The sequence below is a fragment of the Dreissena polymorpha genome, chromosome 15, assembly GCF_020536995.1.
Source record: "Dreissena polymorpha isolate Duluth1 chromosome 15, UMN_Dpol_1.0, whole genome shotgun sequence".
Classification (NCBI taxonomy): domain Eukaryota; kingdom Metazoa; phylum Mollusca; class Bivalvia; order Myida; family Dreissenidae; genus Dreissena; species Dreissena polymorpha.
The window spans coordinates 44,383,864-44,405,349 of NC_068369.1; the positions used below are offsets into that span (position 1 = coordinate 44,383,864).

At 34.3% G+C, this 21,486-nt stretch overlaps 1 protein-coding gene across 5 annotated transcripts; it reads right to left on the reverse strand.

Annotated features, from left to right (window-relative positions):
* Positions 1–13,886: 13,886 nt before the first annotated feature.
* Positions 13,887–20,474, reverse strand: LOC127859892 (uncharacterized). 5 transcript variants are annotated; one of them, XM_052397479.1, is made up of 11 exons: positions 20,456–20,474; positions 20,179–20,281; positions 19,443–19,619; positions 19,081–19,158; positions 18,614–18,814; positions 18,250–18,351; positions 17,649–17,750; positions 17,078–17,240; positions 16,259–16,364; positions 15,848–15,964; positions 13,887–15,215 (listed from the first exon to the last, which is right to left on the reverse strand). In XM_052397479.1, the coding sequence occupies exons 2-11, from the start codon at positions 20,237–20,239 to the stop codon at positions 14,655–14,657; spliced, it is 1,668 nt and encodes a 555-aa protein (XP_052253439.1). In that variant the 5' UTR covers positions 20,240–20,281; positions 20,456–20,474; the 3' UTR covers positions 13,887–14,654. The 5 variants fall into 5 exon arrangements, with proteins under 5 accessions (XP_052253439.1, XP_052253441.1, XP_052253438.1 ...); XM_052397481.1 differs by having other exon boundaries at positions 20,447–20,466; XM_052397478.1 differs by having other exon boundaries at positions 20,412–20,456.
* Between the last annotated feature and the right edge of the window lie 1,012 nt (positions 20,475–21,486).

Below are 21,486 nucleotides of genomic sequence, written 5' to 3' on the forward strand. Positions count from 1 at the left end.
TCGCTTTAAAATCACTCAATATGCTATGTTTCTCCTTACCAGAAGGAAAGATAGCTGAGTGGGCTATTTATATGATGGATGCATATGGAATAAGACCCATTTTCGCATGACGAGGGTCATTACAAATCTCATTGCGAATTGAAAATGCCACATTTAAGAACAATGCTTTTTTATATACAAAATTGAATTCAAAATAGCAAACTTGTTAATAATGGCAGCCTATCCACACATTAAGGAATGATTTCTAGACGTGCTGGCCAAGTACGGCAAACATTGTGGTATGATAATTAAACGATTTTCTCTTATCGTGACACAAAACTATTTCGCTAATGATTGTTTTCTCATCTTGGAGGCGAAAGTGAAATTCTGCGAGATGGATTGTAACGCGTAATTGTAACAGGGCCACAATTTGTGTCGTTTGAGCATACAGAGAGTAGTCCGAAATTCCTTACACAGAACAGTGCGACATCCTTTGAATTGAGCACATACGCAGTGATGTAGCAAACATTCAGAGGTTGTATCTCGAATCAGCTTATTAAATATTCGAAAATATTCATGCGTGTCTGTTGGCGTTATGTAAAAGTCACTAAGATGAACACTGAGTAAAACAGCTACGCCTAAAAGCGAATTAGTGCTCTATACCTATGTTTATGTCAGCGTTGTTGACACCGTGTGAACTGCTCGGGTAATAAGTAAAGCATAAACAGCAATGTTTATATACTTTTATTCCTCCATATACAAGATACGAAGATTATTGTATATTTTGAATTTGTATATGGTGTCAAAAATCAAAAGTTTTGTACACGGAAATTTCATTGTGAATTTATATTCTTGGTGAGATAGTCATTTGGTATTAAAAAAACATTCCTTTAATATGATGGTGACTGCAAATTTTCTTTATATTAAGTCTCATTACCATTTTCATCATACTTTCTATGCTTTCAGAACTTCCAAAAAGCAACTTGTTTTTATTTTGTCTTAGTTATTTCTATGAAATAATAAGGATGATAAAAAGTGCACACAAAACTTGACCCGTGCGCTATGACACACACTTTATAAAGTTGAATGGCGTGTGTTCATTTCAAACTTGCGATTGATTTTGAAAAAATGAATTGCTTGTTAAATTATGCAATAGCGAACATCTTCAGTGCCTTCAGCGCTTTGATTAAGATTGTACTGGTATAAAGCTTTTGTACATTGGTATAGTATGTTTTTACAAATTTCAAGTTTACTTGAACATAATGATTAAAAATATAAATAACTATCGTAATTATAAACGTACACATCATGAACATGACTGTTATGTTTTTGTGACCTTTTCAAAAAAAATCTATTGTATATGAAAAGTTTTAAACAATAAGAAAGTATTTCCTCCATAAAACAACCACGTCACAGCCATCTGATTATTTGACACATTGTATACACAGATTGTTGGACAAGGGAGTTTCAAAATAATGAAATTTTGGTCGATCTCCTTACGTTTATCTGAAGGAGAGGTTGTGTCTATTTCCCATTTTTAGATTGAGCCTGTGCTTGCGATTGTCAATCTAGGAAGACGTACTCAAACCTATAAAACCCGAGTTTCAACATTGCTCTAAAACCCGAGTTTCAACGTGGAAAATGCAAAATCTAACTGAAACTGATATCGGTCTACATGTGCATGTACGTCGTTTACATGACTACAAGGCATGCTGCTATATCCTCTTCATTAACATTGATTATATTGCATATGGAGATAAATGAAATACGTGTCATAAATGTTATTTAATGTGACGATCTTAATATGTTTAGTCAATATTTTACCAAAAACAGTAATACAAAAAACATGCTAAAACTTGGATTGATAACGCTTAGAATAGTTATTCTGCTTCTGCATTTGCATACCAATATTAAATAGCGAGAGCTAAAATTTTAATAATGTTTTGTTAGTTGAATAGTGTGACGTTTATTTACATAATTCATAATTATGCCCTCTTATACGACATGCCTTTAAAACAAGGCTTGATTTTTGGTTGCGTCCATGCAATTGTGAACCCAAGTGTATAGATTGGTTACCTCCCCTTATCTATCGCATACTCTATATAGGGATCGGTACAGGCTAATTTTACCTGTCAAAAATTTGACCGGTTATTTTTAGAAACATATCGCGAGATTATTCGAGGTTCAGTGGAAGTAATCCGTGTACCATTGTGTCACACCGGTCTTACTGACCTGTGTGAATGCGCGCTAAGCATTGTGGGAAACGGACTTTTTCCACCATGGCGTTGGTAAACATAATAAACACGGAAGTGAAAAATGGTAATTAATTATTATCAAAAAAAGGCCCCATCAAACCGGGCCAGCTGTAATATATACATGGATGCAGTTTGTGCTTCAAAAGGAGCCACTTTTCATGTCAGTCTATTGTTTGTAAGAATCACTAAACACGTAACTTAAACTAACTTAACACGTTGCAAGACTGCATCTTCGAAATAGTAAATTAAATCAAAAATAAATATTTATAATTAAATACCTGCTGAAATTTGAGAACGTAAACGATTTAAAATAAACGCTGTGAACATTACAAGGAATCTTACATGTAGGCATCATGTGTGAGAGGATTAATCAGGGATAAAATAAATGGAGTTCAAAGGATCTAACATTTTGAGGAGGACGTCATGGTATCTTGGACATTTGGCACTTTCATATATTTATTTAGTAGATACTGAAAATGCTGAATGTGCTAATTGCAACATCAAAGACAAGCAGGTGAGATTTTTACAGCTTTATTTTTCTTGACATAATGTTGTATGTTTTCCATTTAATTTATATGGCGCTCTAGTCTTATTTATAAGACGCGAAAAGAATTAAGAGATACTTTTTATATGGGCTAAATTCTTTGCTCCAAATATTACCCATATAAAAAGTAGCTTAATATTTAAGAGCGTCAAAAATTTGGACTAATGGCGCTCAATTTTAGCTCGGCTGTTTTCGGGGAAAACCCTAGCCTAGGTATTGTCACAGCTCGTCGTCAGATGTCCATGTCGTGCTTAAACCTTTACATCGGCTCTAAAATCAAAGTGCTTCCACCTATAACATTGAAACCTCACATGTATATGCACCGTGATGATTTCTACACACACCACCCATTTTGAGGTCACTCGGTCAAAGGTCACGGTCACTAACCTCTAAAAATTCTTTTAATAAATTTCATTTATTCAAAACTGCACCGCAGCCTAGCTTGACACCCATAATGTGGTGCTCTTGTTTATATATAATTTTAAAAATGTATTAATAACCAGAATAGTTTATGCATGTATAAATAAAAAGATTCAGCCATGAACAGTGTTTTAATTTTTAATAAATATGCTTTGATTGCGTATATGCAAAACAATGAAGTCCATATATTGTTAACTGATTTTTAAAATGTTGAATGTCACACATTACGTACCAGTCCGTTTATGTACCGACACTTTATGTACCACTATCTGACACTTTATGTACCATATTTATAATATAAAGAGATAACTAATTTAATATGAATATGTGTTATTGATGAAATGTATTTTGTGTGATAGTATTTATGAATTTAGACTTATATATTGGCCATAGATTTTATATTTTGTCAGATTGTCTAAGTGTCACTGAGTGTCTTAGTTTAATTTATTAGCCCAAGTACATGTAGTACTTAATAAATGATTTATTAGTCTTACCTGAAATTGAAATAAATTATAAAAATTCATTTGTCTCTTATCTTATCCTGACTGAGGATTATAAAGTCTAAAATGTTTGTATTATATTGTATAATTGAAATGTGATATTTTGAAGAGAAGAGAGAATGACCTTAATGTTCAAACTGTAAAAAAATCAAATTATTTCCTTCTTTAGACTTTAATCATGTTTAGAGAATGACCTTAATTCATTAGGACTGCTATGAATGAATGGACAATAACACCTATATTTTATGTAGGTGGTACATAATGTTTCAAAGTACCGGTAGTACATAAAAGGTCTGGTACATGTACATAAGGTGTTACACCCTAAAATGTTCATGGTATCAGTGTTTCAATAATGTAGTGTTTCTTATTATGTATTGCTTAGGTTGTTTTGTTTCAAATGTCAAATTTGCATTTATTTTAAAGCATTTTCAGTCATTTTGTGAATTCCATGTTTTTTGTAATAAGGTGAATTATGTTGTACATGGCGTCAAATATTAATTCATGGTCGCTATGGTGTAGAGAATGATGTCCGCTGGGCGTGGGTTCGATCAATACTCTGGGAGTTCTCATTATCGTCTACATGGACAACAAGTTCTGAAGTACCAAGTAGTCGTAGTAGAAGTGGTGGTGGTTGTGGTGGTGGTGGTGGTAGTAGTAGTAGTAGTAGCAGTAGAAGCAGTAGTAGTAGTAGTTGTTGTTCTTGTTGTAGTAGTAGATAATTCATTAATTAGTAGTAGTAGTAGTAAGAGTTGTAATGGTTGTGTTTGTATTTGTATTGAATTCTGATAATACAACACAATGATGCTGCTGCTAACGATGATGATGATAATGCTGCTGCTGATTGTGATGATGATTAATATGATGGGACTTTGGTATTATAAAATTTGTGAGGTTCAAACACAAAACCTGTTGGATAATAAAACTTCTCATTTTATGACAAAAGAGCTAGATTGTAGAGTAAAAAATAAGTATAAAATTCCCTTATAGGAAAGCTACCATTAAAGGACCATGACTTGTGGGCTTCATCAAAAGCAATGCATGAAACAGTTATATCTCTTTCAAATTGCAGTTCCAATTGATATGCTCAGAAATGCTTCTGGATGGGCATACACCAATGAGTACTTTCCTTCAGTTATTTCTTCTAAAGAAACATTAACAACACTGTCGCCCTTAGCAGAAATTCCGGACGCCCCCCTAAGATGTTCCCTCCCCAGACATTTCCCCCATTTTAGTTTTAGTGCTTACATTACCTCCCCCCACCCCACAATAAATTTATAATGGTTTGGTTGAAGTATAATCTTGATTTATTATCAAAATGATTATTTTGCTTATGTAATCTTTTTATATGAAGTTTGTTGTTTTCTTTGGATTAATCATTCATTATTTTTGTTAAACTGTTTAAGGAGTGCATGTAAATCATTAGTAAGACTTGCATGCTGGTGTACTAGAGGAATACTAGGGGAATACATGGGATATTCTCAAAATCTTACACATGTTGTTTTTAATATAATTAAATAGGATCAATTGATGAATTAATTCAGTTTGAGTCAACTTGGGCTGGGTTGTGGAACTATAGTTATTTGTTGTTTTTAATCCAATTAAATAGGGTACTTTGTAACTGTCAAAGAAAATATGCATTCATACGCATATAAGCCAAGTGTTGGATGTCACTGATATTTTCAATTTTACTAGTACCTAATTAAGACTAATTAAAACAGAATTGGACTTTCCTTGCAAAGTATTTATTATTAATAATAAAATAAGCTAATGTAATCAAAACATATTGATATTTTAATAATTTAATTCAATGATATTAATATTATTTAAATTTGCCCCAAAAAACTAGGGCAGGTAGATAGGAAGGATTTTTTTTGGAAAACCAACAGTGTTGTCAGTGTAAAATATTTGTAAAGCTTCTTCAATTTCAGTTTTACATTTTATGACCTGCAACATATTTTATGCTACTTTATTTTAATATGGTAAGTCATTAAAGTGTTATTTATTTTTCAACAATTTAATGTGCTAATCTCATATAATGGATTACTACCCCATTTAAAGATGACACCTAATCCAAGTTCATTAATACAATAGCTACAATTGTTTTATTGTAACATACTATTCCACTAAAAAATGACCATCATAGAACATCAATGCTGTGCTTTTACTAAAATTTTCATTGATCACAATTATTTAAAGACAAAAATCTCTCAGGCACTTATAAAAAATATATAATTAGGGTGTCAAAATTTAACAAACTGAACAAGTCAATTTGATTTCTCTTGCAACGCAAATGGAGCCACTTGAAATACCAAATTGTTCCCATACTAGTCGGCAATATAGCTATGACATTGTGTCTATTCATAACATACATCAGATACACCTTCTGAAACTTTTTAAGCGGTTTTGAAAACGCTATTTCATTGCAAACTTTCGTCAATAAAGGATACATGTTGTTATACAACCGAAAGTGAAAATACAGTTTTAAAAAAATGAATAAAGAGCGAAATTGTTGAAAACTTACGAAAATTTAATTGCTACTAACATAAGACCGTAAGACTGAACAAAATTGTACATAACTTTTAAATCATAACATGAAAGTTTACTTATAAAGAAAATTCTTCATTCATCCGCGGACTTCTTTGTGTCGTAGTCATAAATGCCTCCAAATGGAGGTGCGTGATGCGTCTAAGTATAGAGGTGACAATAACGTAGTGACGTCACCATTTATGTATAGAATGATCCGTGTACCTTTTCCGCAATCGCACATTCTCGGCCCTTTCCGTCAAACATCGGATAAGTACCTCGAAGGAGATAGTATGAATACACATTTCGGAAGCGGTATTGCGGTCTACCTACGAAGGCCTACGCGATTCAAAATTACATAGTAAAAACAAACATGGCCGGTTTTGCGAGTTGTTTACATTTTGCAAAGATGAAAATGGGGATTTTCTATGCTCTGAAGTACAAACTCTACAGGAGTTATGGACGCCATCGTTGTTATTGTTTTTGTTGTTGTAACATTCCTTAGAATGGTATCACGTGGGCGGACTACTTTCAACCCGTATTTCTCCCGAGTCCGATTATGATAATCTGCGAGGGGTACCGAATGCCTTTTCCGGTGTATTTTCCCGAACATTTTGACAGCTGACAGGTAAGAATAAAAGCTCGTTCTAGGCAAATAAGATTCACAATACATATGCAACTAAAATACTACCAACTCAAATAATATCCTCGCGTTACTGAAAAGTGTATAATCTTGATTTGTGAGCATATGAATCTTTGTATAAAAATGTGACGTTACAATGTTTATGTCTGCACGTGCTGTTTCCCATAAAAATAGTTATAAACCACGCTCCGATTGGTCTTTGCGTTATCCAATTAAAATCTCCGATACATTAGCATACCCGTTGTATATTATAGTCAACGGAGTCAACGGAGTCAACGGTTATATTCAACGGGGAACCAGTTAACCAATTGCATAACTGGTTATTTCATCATGTGCTAAACTTATGTCAATCATTATACTTTTCAATTTATATTCAAGATTAATGCATGGCAAACATGCTTTTTATGCCAGTTAAAGATAAATTACTCGAAAGCAGTTTTCTGATCGGAACAGCGAAGTACTGTCCCTTTTACCCGACTTTCAAGCATACTGTTACCTTGTTACCAGAGTAAAAGTAAAATCCAGTCACATGTATTTTTTTCGCGCGCTTTTCTGTAATCGAAAGCAATCTCAAAAGCAATAGAAAGAAATCGAGTGCACTTAAAATATAAGGAAGGTAAACACGTTGTCAACATTTAAATATTATTCTACCACGGCACGCAACTTTTGTTCTTTATACAAAGAAGGAAAACTACCGTGGGTTATTACCCCGATATACCAACGGTTGTTTAAAGTGACGTCACTTTGATTGTCCGCGCACATTTTATGAATGAAGACGACGTCATTTGATTGTAATTGTTGTGGTGACGTCACGTTTTCGCGGAAAAGTGGAGGAATTTTGGTTAATATAATTCTCATTTATAACCTTTAAATCGCGGATAACTTATTAATGAAATCGTGTTAGAATCGAAATAATCCACGGGTAACCGTTGATTATTGCGGTAATAACCAACGGTATGTCGTTCCGATGCTTGTTATCAAACCACTCAGGCTACGCCCTCGTGGTTTAATTCCTACGCACCGGAACTCCATACCGTTGGTTATTACCGCAATAACCAACGGTTACCCGTGGATTATTTCTTAAACCAACCCTACCGTTGATTCATTACTTGTATGTGGACGATAAACATTTGTGATGGTATCCGTTGTAGTAAAAAAAACACTCTTTATTTGACCAAAACAAAGCGCCTAAAAGATATTTTTTATAGAATGACAAATAAACACGAAACATTGATTTCTTTTTTTTTACTAATATAGTTGACAAGTTCATCGGTTATATATGTTTGTATATATATGCAGTAAAAACAGAATAGGCATTTTACATAAAAATCAGCAAATATATTTTGCTAAATGTAACACAAGAAGGAAGGAACTGCGCTTGTCCGCTTGTTCAGGTTACTTGGAAATGAGCGTGTAAAGAGCAGTATTAGAAAAAGTGAAAGGACGTGATAGAGATGGTCAGGTACTGAGACTAGAACGTGGAAAGAAGAATGTGGAAGTTCGGAAGAAAAGTAGAAATATAACAGGATGGCAGAAAACTTTATTTTCTTGTAAAAAATTATGAAACAAAGAACCCTCGAGGTTATTACAGGCAGATTTCGGGTTACAACGGAAAGTTCGGTATATGCTGCGCATACGTACTTCATTCTGTATTTGTGTTTTTCGATGTTTATAAGTTCCTTCCAATGATGCATTATGCTTTTTCCTGGAGTGTGTCCATGCACAAGTTGAGACGAATATTGAAGTATACTGCTGCGATTTATCGTGTTTCAGTGTTTATTGCAATTGACCCAATTTTCGCTTAGTCTTCTGCTGTCGGGCAAAACCGGAGTACCCGGAGGAAACAACACCTGTCCGTTATGTAATCTTGAATCAAACTCACATGCGCCGGAGTACCGTTATGTAATCTTTAGTCAAACTCACATGCACCGGAGTACCGTTATGTAATCTTTAATCAAACTCACATGCGCCGGAGTACCGTTATGTAATCTTTAGTCAAACTCACATGCGCCGAAGTATCGTTATGTAATCTTTAATCAAACTCACATGCGCCGTAGTACCGTCATGTAATCGTTAGTCAAACTCACATGCGCCGTAGTACCGTTATGTAATCTTTAGTCAAACTCACATGCACCGGAGTACCTTTATGTAATCTTTAATCAAACTCACATGCGCCGTAATACCGTTATGCAATTTTTAATCAAACTCACATGCGCCGGAGTACCGTTATGTAATATTTAGTCAAGCTCAAATGCGCCGGAGTACCGTTATGTAATCTTTAATCAAATTACATGCGCCGGAGTACCGTTATGTAATCTTTATTCAAACTCACATGCGCCGCAGTACCGTTATGTTTTCTTTAATCAAACTCACATGCGCTGGAGTACCGTTATGTAATCTTAAATCGAACTCACATACGACGGAGTACCGTTATGTAATCTTAAATCGAACTCACATACGACGGAGTACCGTTATGCAATCTTTAATCGAACTCACATGCGCAGGAGTACCGTTATGTAATCTTTAATCAAACTCACATGCGCCGGAGTACCTTTATGTAATCTTAAATCAAACTCACATGCGCCGGAGTACCGTTATGTAACCTTTAATCAAACTCACATGCGCCGGAGTACCGTTATGAAATCTAAAATCAAACTCACATGCGCCGGAGTACCGTTATTTAATCTTAAATCAAACTCACATGCGCCGGAGTACCGTTATGTAATCTTAATCAAACTCGCATGCGCCGGAGTTCCGTTATGTAATCTTAAATCAAATTCACATGCGCCGGAGTACCGTTATGTAATCTTAAATCAAACTCACATGCGCCGGAGTACCGTTATGTAATCTTAAATCAAACTCATATGCGCTGGAGTACCGTTATGTAATCTTTAGTCAAACTCACATGCGCCGGAGTGCCGTTTTGTAATCTTTAATCGAACTCACATGCGCCGGAGTACCGTTATGTAATCTTAAATCGAACTCACATGCGCCGGAGTACCGTTATGTAATCTTTAATCGATCTCACATGCGCCGGAGTACCGGTATGTAATCTTTAATCGGACTCACATGCGCCGGAGTAACGTTATGTAATCTTTAATCGAACTCACATGCGCCGGAGTACCGTTATGTAATCTTTAGTCAAACTCACATGCGCCGGAGTACCGTTATGTAATCTTAAATCGAACTCACATGCGCCGGAGTACCGTTATGTCATCTTTAATCGATTTCACATGCGCCGGAGTACCGTTATGTTTTCTTTAATCGAACTCACATGCGCCGGAGTACCGTTATGTTATCTTTAATCGAACTCACATGCGCCGTAGTACCGTTATGTAATCCTTAGTCAAACTCACATACGCCGGAGTACCGTTATGTAATCTTTAATCGAACTCAAATGCGCCGGAGTACCGTTATGTAATCTTTAGTCAAACTCACATACGCCGGAGTACCGTTATGTAATCTTTAATCAAACTCACATGCGCCGGAGAACCGTTATGCAATCTTTAGTCAAACTCACATGCGCTGGAGTACCGTTATGTAATCTTTAGTCAAACTCACATGCGCCGGAGTACCGTTATGAAATCTTTCATCACATGCGCCGGAGTACCGTTATGTAATCTTTAGTCAAATGCACATGCACCGGAAGCGAAGATTGACCCTGGTCGCTTTTGTAAGAAGCGCGTGTACAAACCACTGCGTTAAATAACCGTACATCCACGTGCTTAATTCTATTATGTCCGTTAGTTGTATATTGATACGGTTTATCGTTCAGCGGGTTAAGGTCGAATAATCGGAAGTGAAATGCAATTAAAAGGGACCTTTTCACATATTTTGGCATGTATTGAAGTTTGCAATTAAATGCTTTATATTGATAAATGTAAACATTGGATCTAAAAAGCACCAGTACAAAATATGAATAAATTAAAGAAAGAAAAAAAAGTAACCATCAACTGGAATCGAACCATTAACCACTGGAGTAAAAGTCTATCGCTTAGACCACTCGACCATCCGTACTCATGCAATCAGTGATGTATTTTATACTTTATATAAGCAATCCTCGTAGTGCCAAAAAATATAACGACATCAACATAACTCTCCTAATTATTCAATTGTTTCGCGTTGCAACGCTTTAAAATATCCAGGTTTTAAAGCGCGAAAAGATGCATATAATGGATAGTTTAGGGCATGGTAAATGTTCAGTATTACTGTTTCCACACAAATATCATAACTACAACGAAAATCTGCGAATCTGAAACATTAATTTAAAATTTTGTCAATTAACCAAAACGTGAAAATTACCCTTTAATAGAATGTTATACTCGTTGCTTTTAATAACAACATGTCATATTCTTTCGAAAGACATCTCGATTTTAGCAACATCTCGAGTGTACGGCATTGTTATTCGAAATGATTGTACAATGCTCACAGTAATACAATACATGAAATACGTATATGCTTTGGTGGTAAGGGTGTTGTAGCGGAAGGTCGAAGGTTCGCGTTTCACATCGGAATCGTTCTTGAATGACCATGTTCCAACACAGCAGCTAGCTTAGTCGAAGAGTACTAACATTTTCCTATAAAGTAGACGAGCATAGCTGATAAAAGCATAGACAATCGTGGATGATAAAACCAGCAAAAAAGTCAATTATTATGAATTGTTCAAACTCTAATAAAATTCTGTTTTAACATTCAAACACATTTTGTAGTATTTAGTTGTATCTTATAGCACAATAAACGTCCTGAACAAAGACAATGTCATTGTAATTGATCTTCGAAGTCATATTACCCTGCATAATTACAATGCATTACCAGGATGAACGGATCCAAAAGTGTTTTAAACTTAGGAGATTTCTGTGAAACTTGATATTTTATACACTAAAATAAAAGAACGCTATGAGCAATAAATCACACATAAATCTGAGGGTTAATCATAAAGGTACCAGACCACCCATATACGCGACAAGGACATTACTGAATTAACTCAATCGGGGAATCGTGACCGATGTGTATGCAGATTTTTTCCCACGATCATTTTCACACAACTATTTATAATATTTCTTTATGTCTATATATACGTATTTGTGATCGGGCGGAAGATTTTTACAAGTATGTAGGATTCATGTGCTCAAAAACAATGTAGCCGGTCGTTCTGATTAATGTCCATGCATTGTGATGTGTGACAAGACAATGGGACAGTCGATGGCTTTTAAGTATGGGCACATAAGGTCAAGTGAATACTCTAAAAGGTTTAGAAGCTTGGGTCGGAATGCTTAATGCTTATATAAATTTGGACCGTGCTGTGTGAAAAGGGGGTTTAATTGCATGTGCGTAAAGTGTCGTCCCAGATTAGCGTGTGCAGTCCGCATATATATTACATCATATAAGCAAACGTTTAAAATATATTTATTATATTTTTATCATATATGTTACATGAATATATTCAAAGTTAAATAGGATAACACATTCATTGAATATTCCTTTATGAGCAAATAAATAGAGAATACATGGTTGGTGCCGAGATGGAGAAAGTTTATCCGGTGAGGCTTAGAAAAAGAAAATAGGGCGAGCTTTAGCGAGCCCTATTTTTCTTTTTCGGGCCGAACCGGATAAACTTTCTCCATCTCGGCATAACCATGTATTCGATTTATCCTGCTTCATGCCGTTGACACATTTTATCAAAGACAAATGATTAATTTACATAACAATATAATTATTCTTGTAGGGCCTCCTACATTCCTGACGACCGAATAACTACCGATTGTGTCACGCTAAAAATAGTTCCACATTAAACTGTTCCTTTTAATACTTTCCTATCGAAACTATTAAGAGAAGAAATAAAAAACGAATCGAGAATGTGATATTTTTCTTGGTAAAAAAATGAAATCAAAATGCATTAGCAAAACAAAAACTAAATTGTATTTACCTTAATGACAACTTTAATCCATTGCTTATAACAATAAATGTACAACGATATACACATTCATTGTCTGTTCTTCCATCCCTTTGTCGGAATCCATTTTCTGTTTTTCCATCTCTATTATCGGAATGTATTTTAAACCACACTCTTTTTTGATAGCGTTTGTATCGAGTGCTAACCATTCTGACCCAAAACCCGATTAACGAAACCGTAATCCTGTCGTAGCGAATTATTTTATTCCTATCGAAGTTAACACTTATGAATGACAAACACACACACTCCGAAAATCGTTTATGATTCGTTTGATGCTTTAAAATATTAAAAAATACTGTTAAAACCACCACGTCAAAATTGTTGTCCCTAAAATCCTGAGAGAAACTAGATAGTATGTTTTGTCAGAGAAATGACGTCACACTAGAAACGTCATAAATTGCGTAATCAAGTAAATTAACATGATAAATACGGAAGTCTGGTTCGGTAATATATTTTTAAGAAGATAAAAATGATGATATATAATATTACGATAATTTGCATGATGCGTCCCAATAAATTTCAAAGGTCAAATATTAGAACATGTTAATCGGCGCGTATGAATACATACTTACGGTTAGATCACGGTCACGTGATGTACTGCCGGATATCAACTAGTTTATCCGACCCTGCTTTATTTGGTCAATGTTTGCAACTGAGGCAGGATAAAATATACATTTATACGCCATGTTGTGTGAACGAGAAAATGATTGTTAGATTTAAGTCGAATTTCAATTAAAAGAGTCACATACTTTGTTGTGATTTGTTTTATACTTTCAGTTTTAGCATCGTGGGTAAACTATTTTATTTGATAAATTGGGTTCAGATTGAAGACTTGTTTATTAACGGATAAATACCGATACAACGGGTGGGGGACATTCCGATTGTAATATGATCCCTCAATTTAAATGTTTCCCAATGGAAATTAAGAATACATTTTACCATTATACGATCAAAACCATCTTTACTTCGGTTACTGGGAAGTTTTACAACAATACTAAATATTAAGTTTCTTTTAATATATACACGCTTTGTTACTTGCTATATTTCGAATTATATATAAAGGTATTCATAATGTAAGTGTATATGTTTAATTTAAAACATATGACATTCCAAAATAATTCATAATAATGTATTCACTAAAAACACATACTAAAATATTTGATTTCATACACGCCAATGTAAAGATTTTATCAAACTTGCAACAAATAAAACATACATAGTAAATAATTCATACAACAAATAAGCATGAAATGCTCTCACCACCACGCTGACACTGATTAAACATTAAGACCAATATAAACAAAACGAATTCACATCGTTCCTTGCCGTAGTTGCATTCATAAAACACTCGAAATATTAGAAATAACGTTTCCATGTACTAGCCTAGCTTGCAGACAAAACTCCCTTGGAGATGCTCACATGTCAAAAAAGTAGAACAATATGCAAAAAATATACATTTAAATTATTGGTCGATAATTTTTTTAATAACGTAAACATTTATACACTAACACTGTGTTAATAAGGTACACACTTTTTAATAAAATAACTTTTATAAATATCTAAGTAAAGTTACCGCGTCAGTCAATATTGTGCAAAGTTTCCGTATATCTGGTACACAAGTGGTAAAAGTGCTATAAAGTATATCTTGGTGTGTTTGCAATACACTGCAATTTCACGAAAATGCAATAATATTACTTGCACTTTACTGACATTCATATTTTTATAGTATTAACGTCTTTTTACACAATTAAAGATGGTATTTGCATACAAAATACAAGTCAACACTACGCCTAAGTAAGATATTTTGTAGAAATAAATATTCGACACTTATGTACACTTATGGGCCAGAAACTTTCAAACCATCAAATTTAGAATGTTTTTGTTGTTTGGCAAAGTTTTCATATGATTCCAGTTTATTCAGGTCTATGACAGCCCTTTGATTGCGCTCAAGTGTATTGAAATTCTCATACTCGTCAAGATCATCCAGTGTAGCGTCCTGTGACACTTCGTCCTCTTGCCCTTCTCTTTGTTTCTGAGAAAACTCGGTGGCAATCGCCCTCTGTTTGTTACCCGCCGCTTTACAAAATTTTAGACCAAACTGTCCCTTCTGTCGCCTTGGGGGAATGTCATAGTTCAACTTAACTCTTCCGTATTCAGAGTCATCATTTGTAACCAGTGTTGCCTGTTCCGGCTGTTGTTTAGCACCACGTGTTTTCTTGGTTAAAATAGGTTTACCCTTCTCCACATAGCAGTCATCCTCTGCGCTGTTGTCAAAGGCCTTCTCATCCGTGTGGATGGAGGCTTTCTTGAGGCGCGTGTTTTCGTACACTTCTTGACCAGGTTCAAGAGTGTGAACGTTATTGCAAGACGGACTGAACTCCTCGTATTTCTCTAGGTCCTAAAATATACGAACCACATGGTCTTTGCCTTTAATGAACTAACTAAAGATATATTTATATGCAAAAGTATAATGATATTTTTTAATAGTGACATGCAGTCATCCCTCTTCATAATAAGTACACTACACAGCAGCTTACTGTTGTACACACTGTGCAATTCGTACACAACTTTACGGAAACCTTTTTATCAAGATTAAATAAATCGAAAGGTTGTAAATCACGTTAGTCTTAAACTCGACAACAAACACATCAACATCTTAAGTAATACTTATAGAAGTAATAATAGTAAATGTAGTAATGGAAGTAGACTTGTATTGACGTTATTTTGTTCTAAATAATTATTTGTCGATATCAAAATACCTTTATTCTACAACACTACAATTAAGCACTTTTATTATACCTGTGGAACTTTACTTTTGTGTTAATTACAACGTGTATCTTTCGATGTAATCATTTGAGTTACTTGACATTTTTATCCATTTATCAATATTTTACAAATCAACATTGTCGGTAATGTTGTAACGAGAAACACCATATAAATTAGACAACAGCGAATTTTCACGCTTTCATGTCGGAATATAAGTAAGTCTACGTTATAATATAATCTATATGACAAATCACATCCATTTACCTCTATACTGTCTATATTCGGTTCAATCTCGTTGACATAACCCTGGCGGTTCAGGCGCCCCTTACACTCGCGGGCGACCTCACCTTGTAGCGTTGCATACTTCTTGCCTGTGCAGTCCTTAGCAAAGATAATAGGGCACCATTTCAAATAAATATAAGACCTAACACGAGTTTGAATTTTACGTAATATTTTATTATAACGACCTCATTATTTGTCGAGGAATAAATAAAATGTCAGAAAGTGTCTGTTCGTATGACAAATCAACCTTCGCGCTCTAGTTCTTATCATAGCTCTATAATACCCCTGCCGCCGTAACAAACCTCATAATGACGTCCAAATTTACGCCTCTATTCGTTATAAAGGTAAATACAGCCAAACCAAGTATGTACATTACGATCGAGTATTTCATACCTCATATTTGATTTTGCCCTGTACGACCGAGCTGTCTAGCGTCAGAGAGCGTCCCTTGTCAAGGTCAGAGGCTCGTGGAAGGGTGTTCGTGCTTCTGTTCGTCTGTCTGCAAAACAAAGACTCTATATGATTACTAGTTTGTATGTAGGGAAATATTTGGATGTGCCATAATGCAGCGATATGTCTAGTTTCAGTGATCCTGATGGGGAAAACATAAATGACCATTTATTTACATCGTAAAATACTGGGTATGTGTAAATGTCAATGTATTAGTCTGTCTTCCATTGAATATATAAACTTGTCGTTATGTACGATTGAGTATACACCAATATGCGTGATATATCCAATTGATAAATCAATTGTCTTTGCAATGTCCATTGGGTACGATATTCCGTAAGACATAATCTGACATATTTGTGTTGATAAGCCTCTCTCTAATACATGGGGGTCACATGAAGAGAGTGAAGAACGTCACAATCTTACTCGAGGTTTTCTGTTCTGTACTGTATACAATAAAATATATAAAGCAGAGATACTGTGAAGCAATTTAGAATAATTAAGATCATGTCCACAAGTATAAGGTTAAACAAATAGACGTATCTGAAATTCTTTATTCTTTTTTCTAGATACTAGTAATAAATTAATATCTTCAAAATATTTTCATTGGTCCATTTAAAAGAATCAATCAAGTAACCATATTCCTTACATAAGATTTGCAAACTTCATTCGTATTTATATATTAACGAACAATCAACAAATGAGTTACATCCTTCAATTTATCAAATACGAGTACAAATGTGTGATACACTGCTAGCATACTTATTTTGGAATCGCCTGAGACTCTGTCGGTACTGTCGTCTGCGATGATATCGTCGGCAAACATAAACAGCCACTGCGGCGGCAATCACGATCACGATACATCCGGCTACTCCACCGGCAATGGCGCCAATCAACATTTTGGACTCAACGTTCCCATTTGATCCTAGAATTGATAGGTGTTTGTTACGTTTAATCCTGAGTGTTCTTAACTTGCAATGTTTCATAGTAAATGCTAGAAACACAAGGGATATAATTTTGTCTTTCGCACATACTTTTAATAATAGATGAATGTTCTTTTATTAATGTAATCAAATGCACCAATAATTAACTTCGATACATTTTTTAACCATTCAATATCAATTAATTGTTTGACCTACATGCTAATAGTAGGTTGATTATAAATACGATGCTATTTTTCATTTGAATAAACAAGCACATTGTACTGATACCGCTAATAGGTCATCCATTCACATATTTCACATACATAAATTTATATACAGTTAAGTATTCCTAAACTGTTGATAATACGTGATTGTCTTGATGTGTAACTATACGTATAAGAACGCCTTACCTGGTAAATCACTAATGTTTTCTTCGTTTGCATCACCATTTATGCTCAGTTCTGGGATCAGTGTTTCAAGACGGGTCAATGTCGGGGCATGATTATCGCGGTCTGGACAACAATCAGACATAATGTCACACTATATGAAAACGCTCATTTCCTGACCTCAAATTTAAAAAAAGTGAAACACTAGGTTCATCAGCAATAAGGTCCTTTAATTAAAGCAAGAAACCATTTTCAATACAATAAACCATTTTCAATACAATTTTACAATTTTACAACGGTCAATGCAAAGAAAAGCATATCGGGTTTTAACCGGCAAAGGGGCGCCCAAATTTTAAGAACTAAATGATGTTAACAATTTTCGAAGCTAGAGATTTCTTATATTAATATAAACTCCAGACAAATGCATTACTGTTCGACAGCTATAATAATGTAACCAACATATTGCCTTCCCGCCTAGACTCATTTTGTCGGAAAAATGTGGGTTCAAAACTAATCAAAATGAGAAAAACAGTTATATTAAAAATACATGTTTTATGAATAAACAAAATTAAAGATTTTCATTCCAATTTCTTCTCTTTTTGGATTACAGTACACCTTGAATTACCTTTGGCACACACATAACGGTGAGAGCTAGAGCAGTTATCGAGACGTTCTACAAAACTACCGCCTTCTAAACGTTGTAAACAAACACACTTTGAAACTGTTTCTGAAAGTAGTACTGTATGGTTAGCATTCGGCAGCATTTGGCAATCATCATTTGGATGAAAGTATAAGAAATATATGTAGGTTTATTGGAAAACAAATAATAAGATTAACAACCAAAATACTAAATACATGAAATTTTAATGATCAGGGGTTACATTTATTCTATATATGCTGGTATTTTTTTTAACTTTCAATCATTAACTGTTCCAATTCGTACTCTTGAAAGATTATTATGTTCAGATTTTATCAACATTTCAAATTACCATCTAAAACCTCTATTTTACGGCTTGGATACTTCGAAAGCCAGACAGAAGGGCCTTTTTCCAACATGGCAAGAGTTTGCTTGATTCTGTGACTCGGTAATGGATCCCACGTTTCCCCGTTAAATGTGCACTTCTGGTGGGCCTCTGTCCAGTTAATGGCAGTTTTTGTTCGGGTACATGTTCTCGTACCTGAATCATTAACTGTGGGGAAAGTATCCACAATCTCTTAAAAGCACGGCGTTTAAGGCATCGACGTAAACATGTTATGCCATGATTTCCGTAGCTAGTCTTTTATTTCAACATGGTCATTTAAAAACAAACGATTTGTACCAATGAATGGTGCTCTATCAGATATAAATTTTAATCATATCAAAATAAACACACTTTTTAATAATACATTACCTAACAGGTAATGGCATCGAACAAGCTATTAGCGAACACCTACGATTTTTCAAATTGTCTCTTACCTATCTTTGAGACGCATATGCAGTTTTCCAGAAATTTCTCCGATGGCATATAAGCTAACTTCGAATACTCTATTTTACCTGTGAGTAAATAAGAAGTTCAAACACGCACATACGACAATATATATGTCGCTGAATCTAGAGTACGTTCTGTATAAAATATGCAGCCTGTAGCCGAAAGGCAAAAAAAAAAGCTTTGGCGAGTGTTGTGTGTGTGTTTTTATAAAATTTTGAGTACGATCGAAATTATGACAATTTAAATCATGTAAATATAATGCATCCACATACATATGCTTTTAAAATACAGACAGCCGACATGAAGTTATAAACAAACATCATTATGTTAAAAAAGTCGTTAGACTTACCGCCATGATATTCTATCCGTGTCACTTTGGCGTTCACCCAGATGACGTCACCAGGCTTAACATTCGCCAAGGAAATAACACTTGGCATCTCCGAAATCAAAATACGAGTTTCATGTATACAATTGTTTTGTGCGGACTCCCAATCAGTTGCCACGGAAACTAACTTAAGATTGTTGTCTGAAATATAAATTAGGACAGTTTTTAGTGCCATTTGTTTAGTTCGTTTATTCAAGCTATTATCGGACACAGTGTTCTTCTAGACCTCCTCTGCATACAACATGGCATTTAATTTTATACAACTTTCCGAATGAACAAAAAATAACGCTGTTCCTCTTTTGTTTAGGAATCCGTAGATTCTTGTTTACAAGTTATGGCTTTTAAAGTTCATTGTTTAAAATTTAACTTCTTTATACTTTATACACTTGAATTACGCAATGAATATAGAGGTACACAACCACTTTTTGGTGTACATATTCGAAAATTAGTGTTAAGAGTGTAGAAACATGTGTAAAATCGTTATTGAAGATAGACCATGGTGTTTTTTTTAGAGCATCTCTTCAAATCGATTAAGTATTTAGTATTACATAGTAATATTTGAACAAATAACGGGTATATGTGTTTTAACAGTTTAAGGACTTCTTTAGGATATGTTGTCCTCCTTTATGATGGAATTAAATAGGTTTTCTATTCTGCTTATATAGAGAAAATCTTCGAATGAGAGAAAAGATAATCTCACCGCTTTGAGAGCTAAGTTGAATTAATCCCAGCAACGAAATCAATCCAGAGAGTAACGGCATTATTCAATCCCAATAGGTCCACAAGGCTCTTGATCTGCTTTACTATTCCAGTGGAATGGTAAGTGTGAAATTATTATCTGCTTTACTATTCCAGTGGAATGGCAAGTGTGCTATTATTATCTGCTTTACTATTTCAGTGGAATGGTAAGTGTGCTTTTATTATCTGCTTTACTATTCCAGTGGAATGGTTAGTGTGCTATTATTTACACCAATAACCTATGTTAATGATGATTAAGTTTTAAATGAGTAATCGCCAGAAGAAACAGGACATTTAATTTGATACTTTGGTCACTTCTAACCTGACTGAAGTGGTAAAGTAGTTTTAGTTTCGGTTCTGTTCTTGTTTCAATTAACGGAAGAGGCATATGAATATGTTTCACGTGAATAATTATGTCCGCATTCAGGAGAAGGCAAAATTATTTTTTTTATTATTGATTTATCGTACATTAAAAATCGACCATTCGCTTCAAATTATTAATTTAATAAACTGATACTTAGAATTGAGATTTCCAAATTTTAAACATTTGAATTATTGTAAATAATTCTACATTACATGATTTCTAAACAAATTTGCATTATCGTTTTGCATAAGTTGTTGTTTTCACCTTAGGATGCATGAATTATTAAATATTGGACATTTACATCAATAACTTTTGATAGCGCATATGTAATCAAAAATTCTAATTATGTCAAATTTTAATGGAAAACTAACTACAGCAATATATCAAGTACACTGTATTTTACATATATAAGGTTTTAATATGATTATTGTAATAATAGTGATACTTTGTACTAACCGGAAGTAACACATTACGTTTTACTAGGCCAATTCTCATGATACTAGTGTAGCAGTATGTAATTGTTTCAAGGTCATAGAGTAATACGTGATAGTAACATAATTGTTTTTCTACATAAAACTAACTTACAAACAGCTGTACGAAAATGCATGTCAATTATGGTTAATGTAAGTGCATGTAACAATAGCATAAACATCAGCCCTTGCTTACTACGTATACGAAACAAAAATTTAGGCAGGCAAACGACTTTGGTCATAGTTCAATATTTGATTAAACTGATCTTTTGAAACGATGTCGGCAGCTAAATATACAAGCAAAACAAATTGTAATACATGTACAATGAAGACGTTTGGTATTTATTTACAATCACTTCATAAATCTTATACAGACCGTCTTCGAAATAATAATTATAGATGGTCCAAAAATCTTGAAATATGCTATATGAAAGTA

Coding starts and splice junctions, on each gene's coding strand:
- LOC127859892 (XM_052397479.1), bottom strand. CDS start 20,239: ATGCCGTTACTCTCTGGATTGATTTCGTTGCTGGGATTAATTCAACTT. Junction 19,159..19,442: donor ACGGATAGAATATCATGGCG/GTAAGTCTAACG, acceptor ATTTACTCACAG/GTAAAATAGAGTATTCGAAG. Junction 18,352..18,613: donor TAAAATAGAGGTTTTAGATG/GTAATTTGAAAT, acceptor TACTACTTTCAG/AAACAGTTTCAAAGTGTGTT.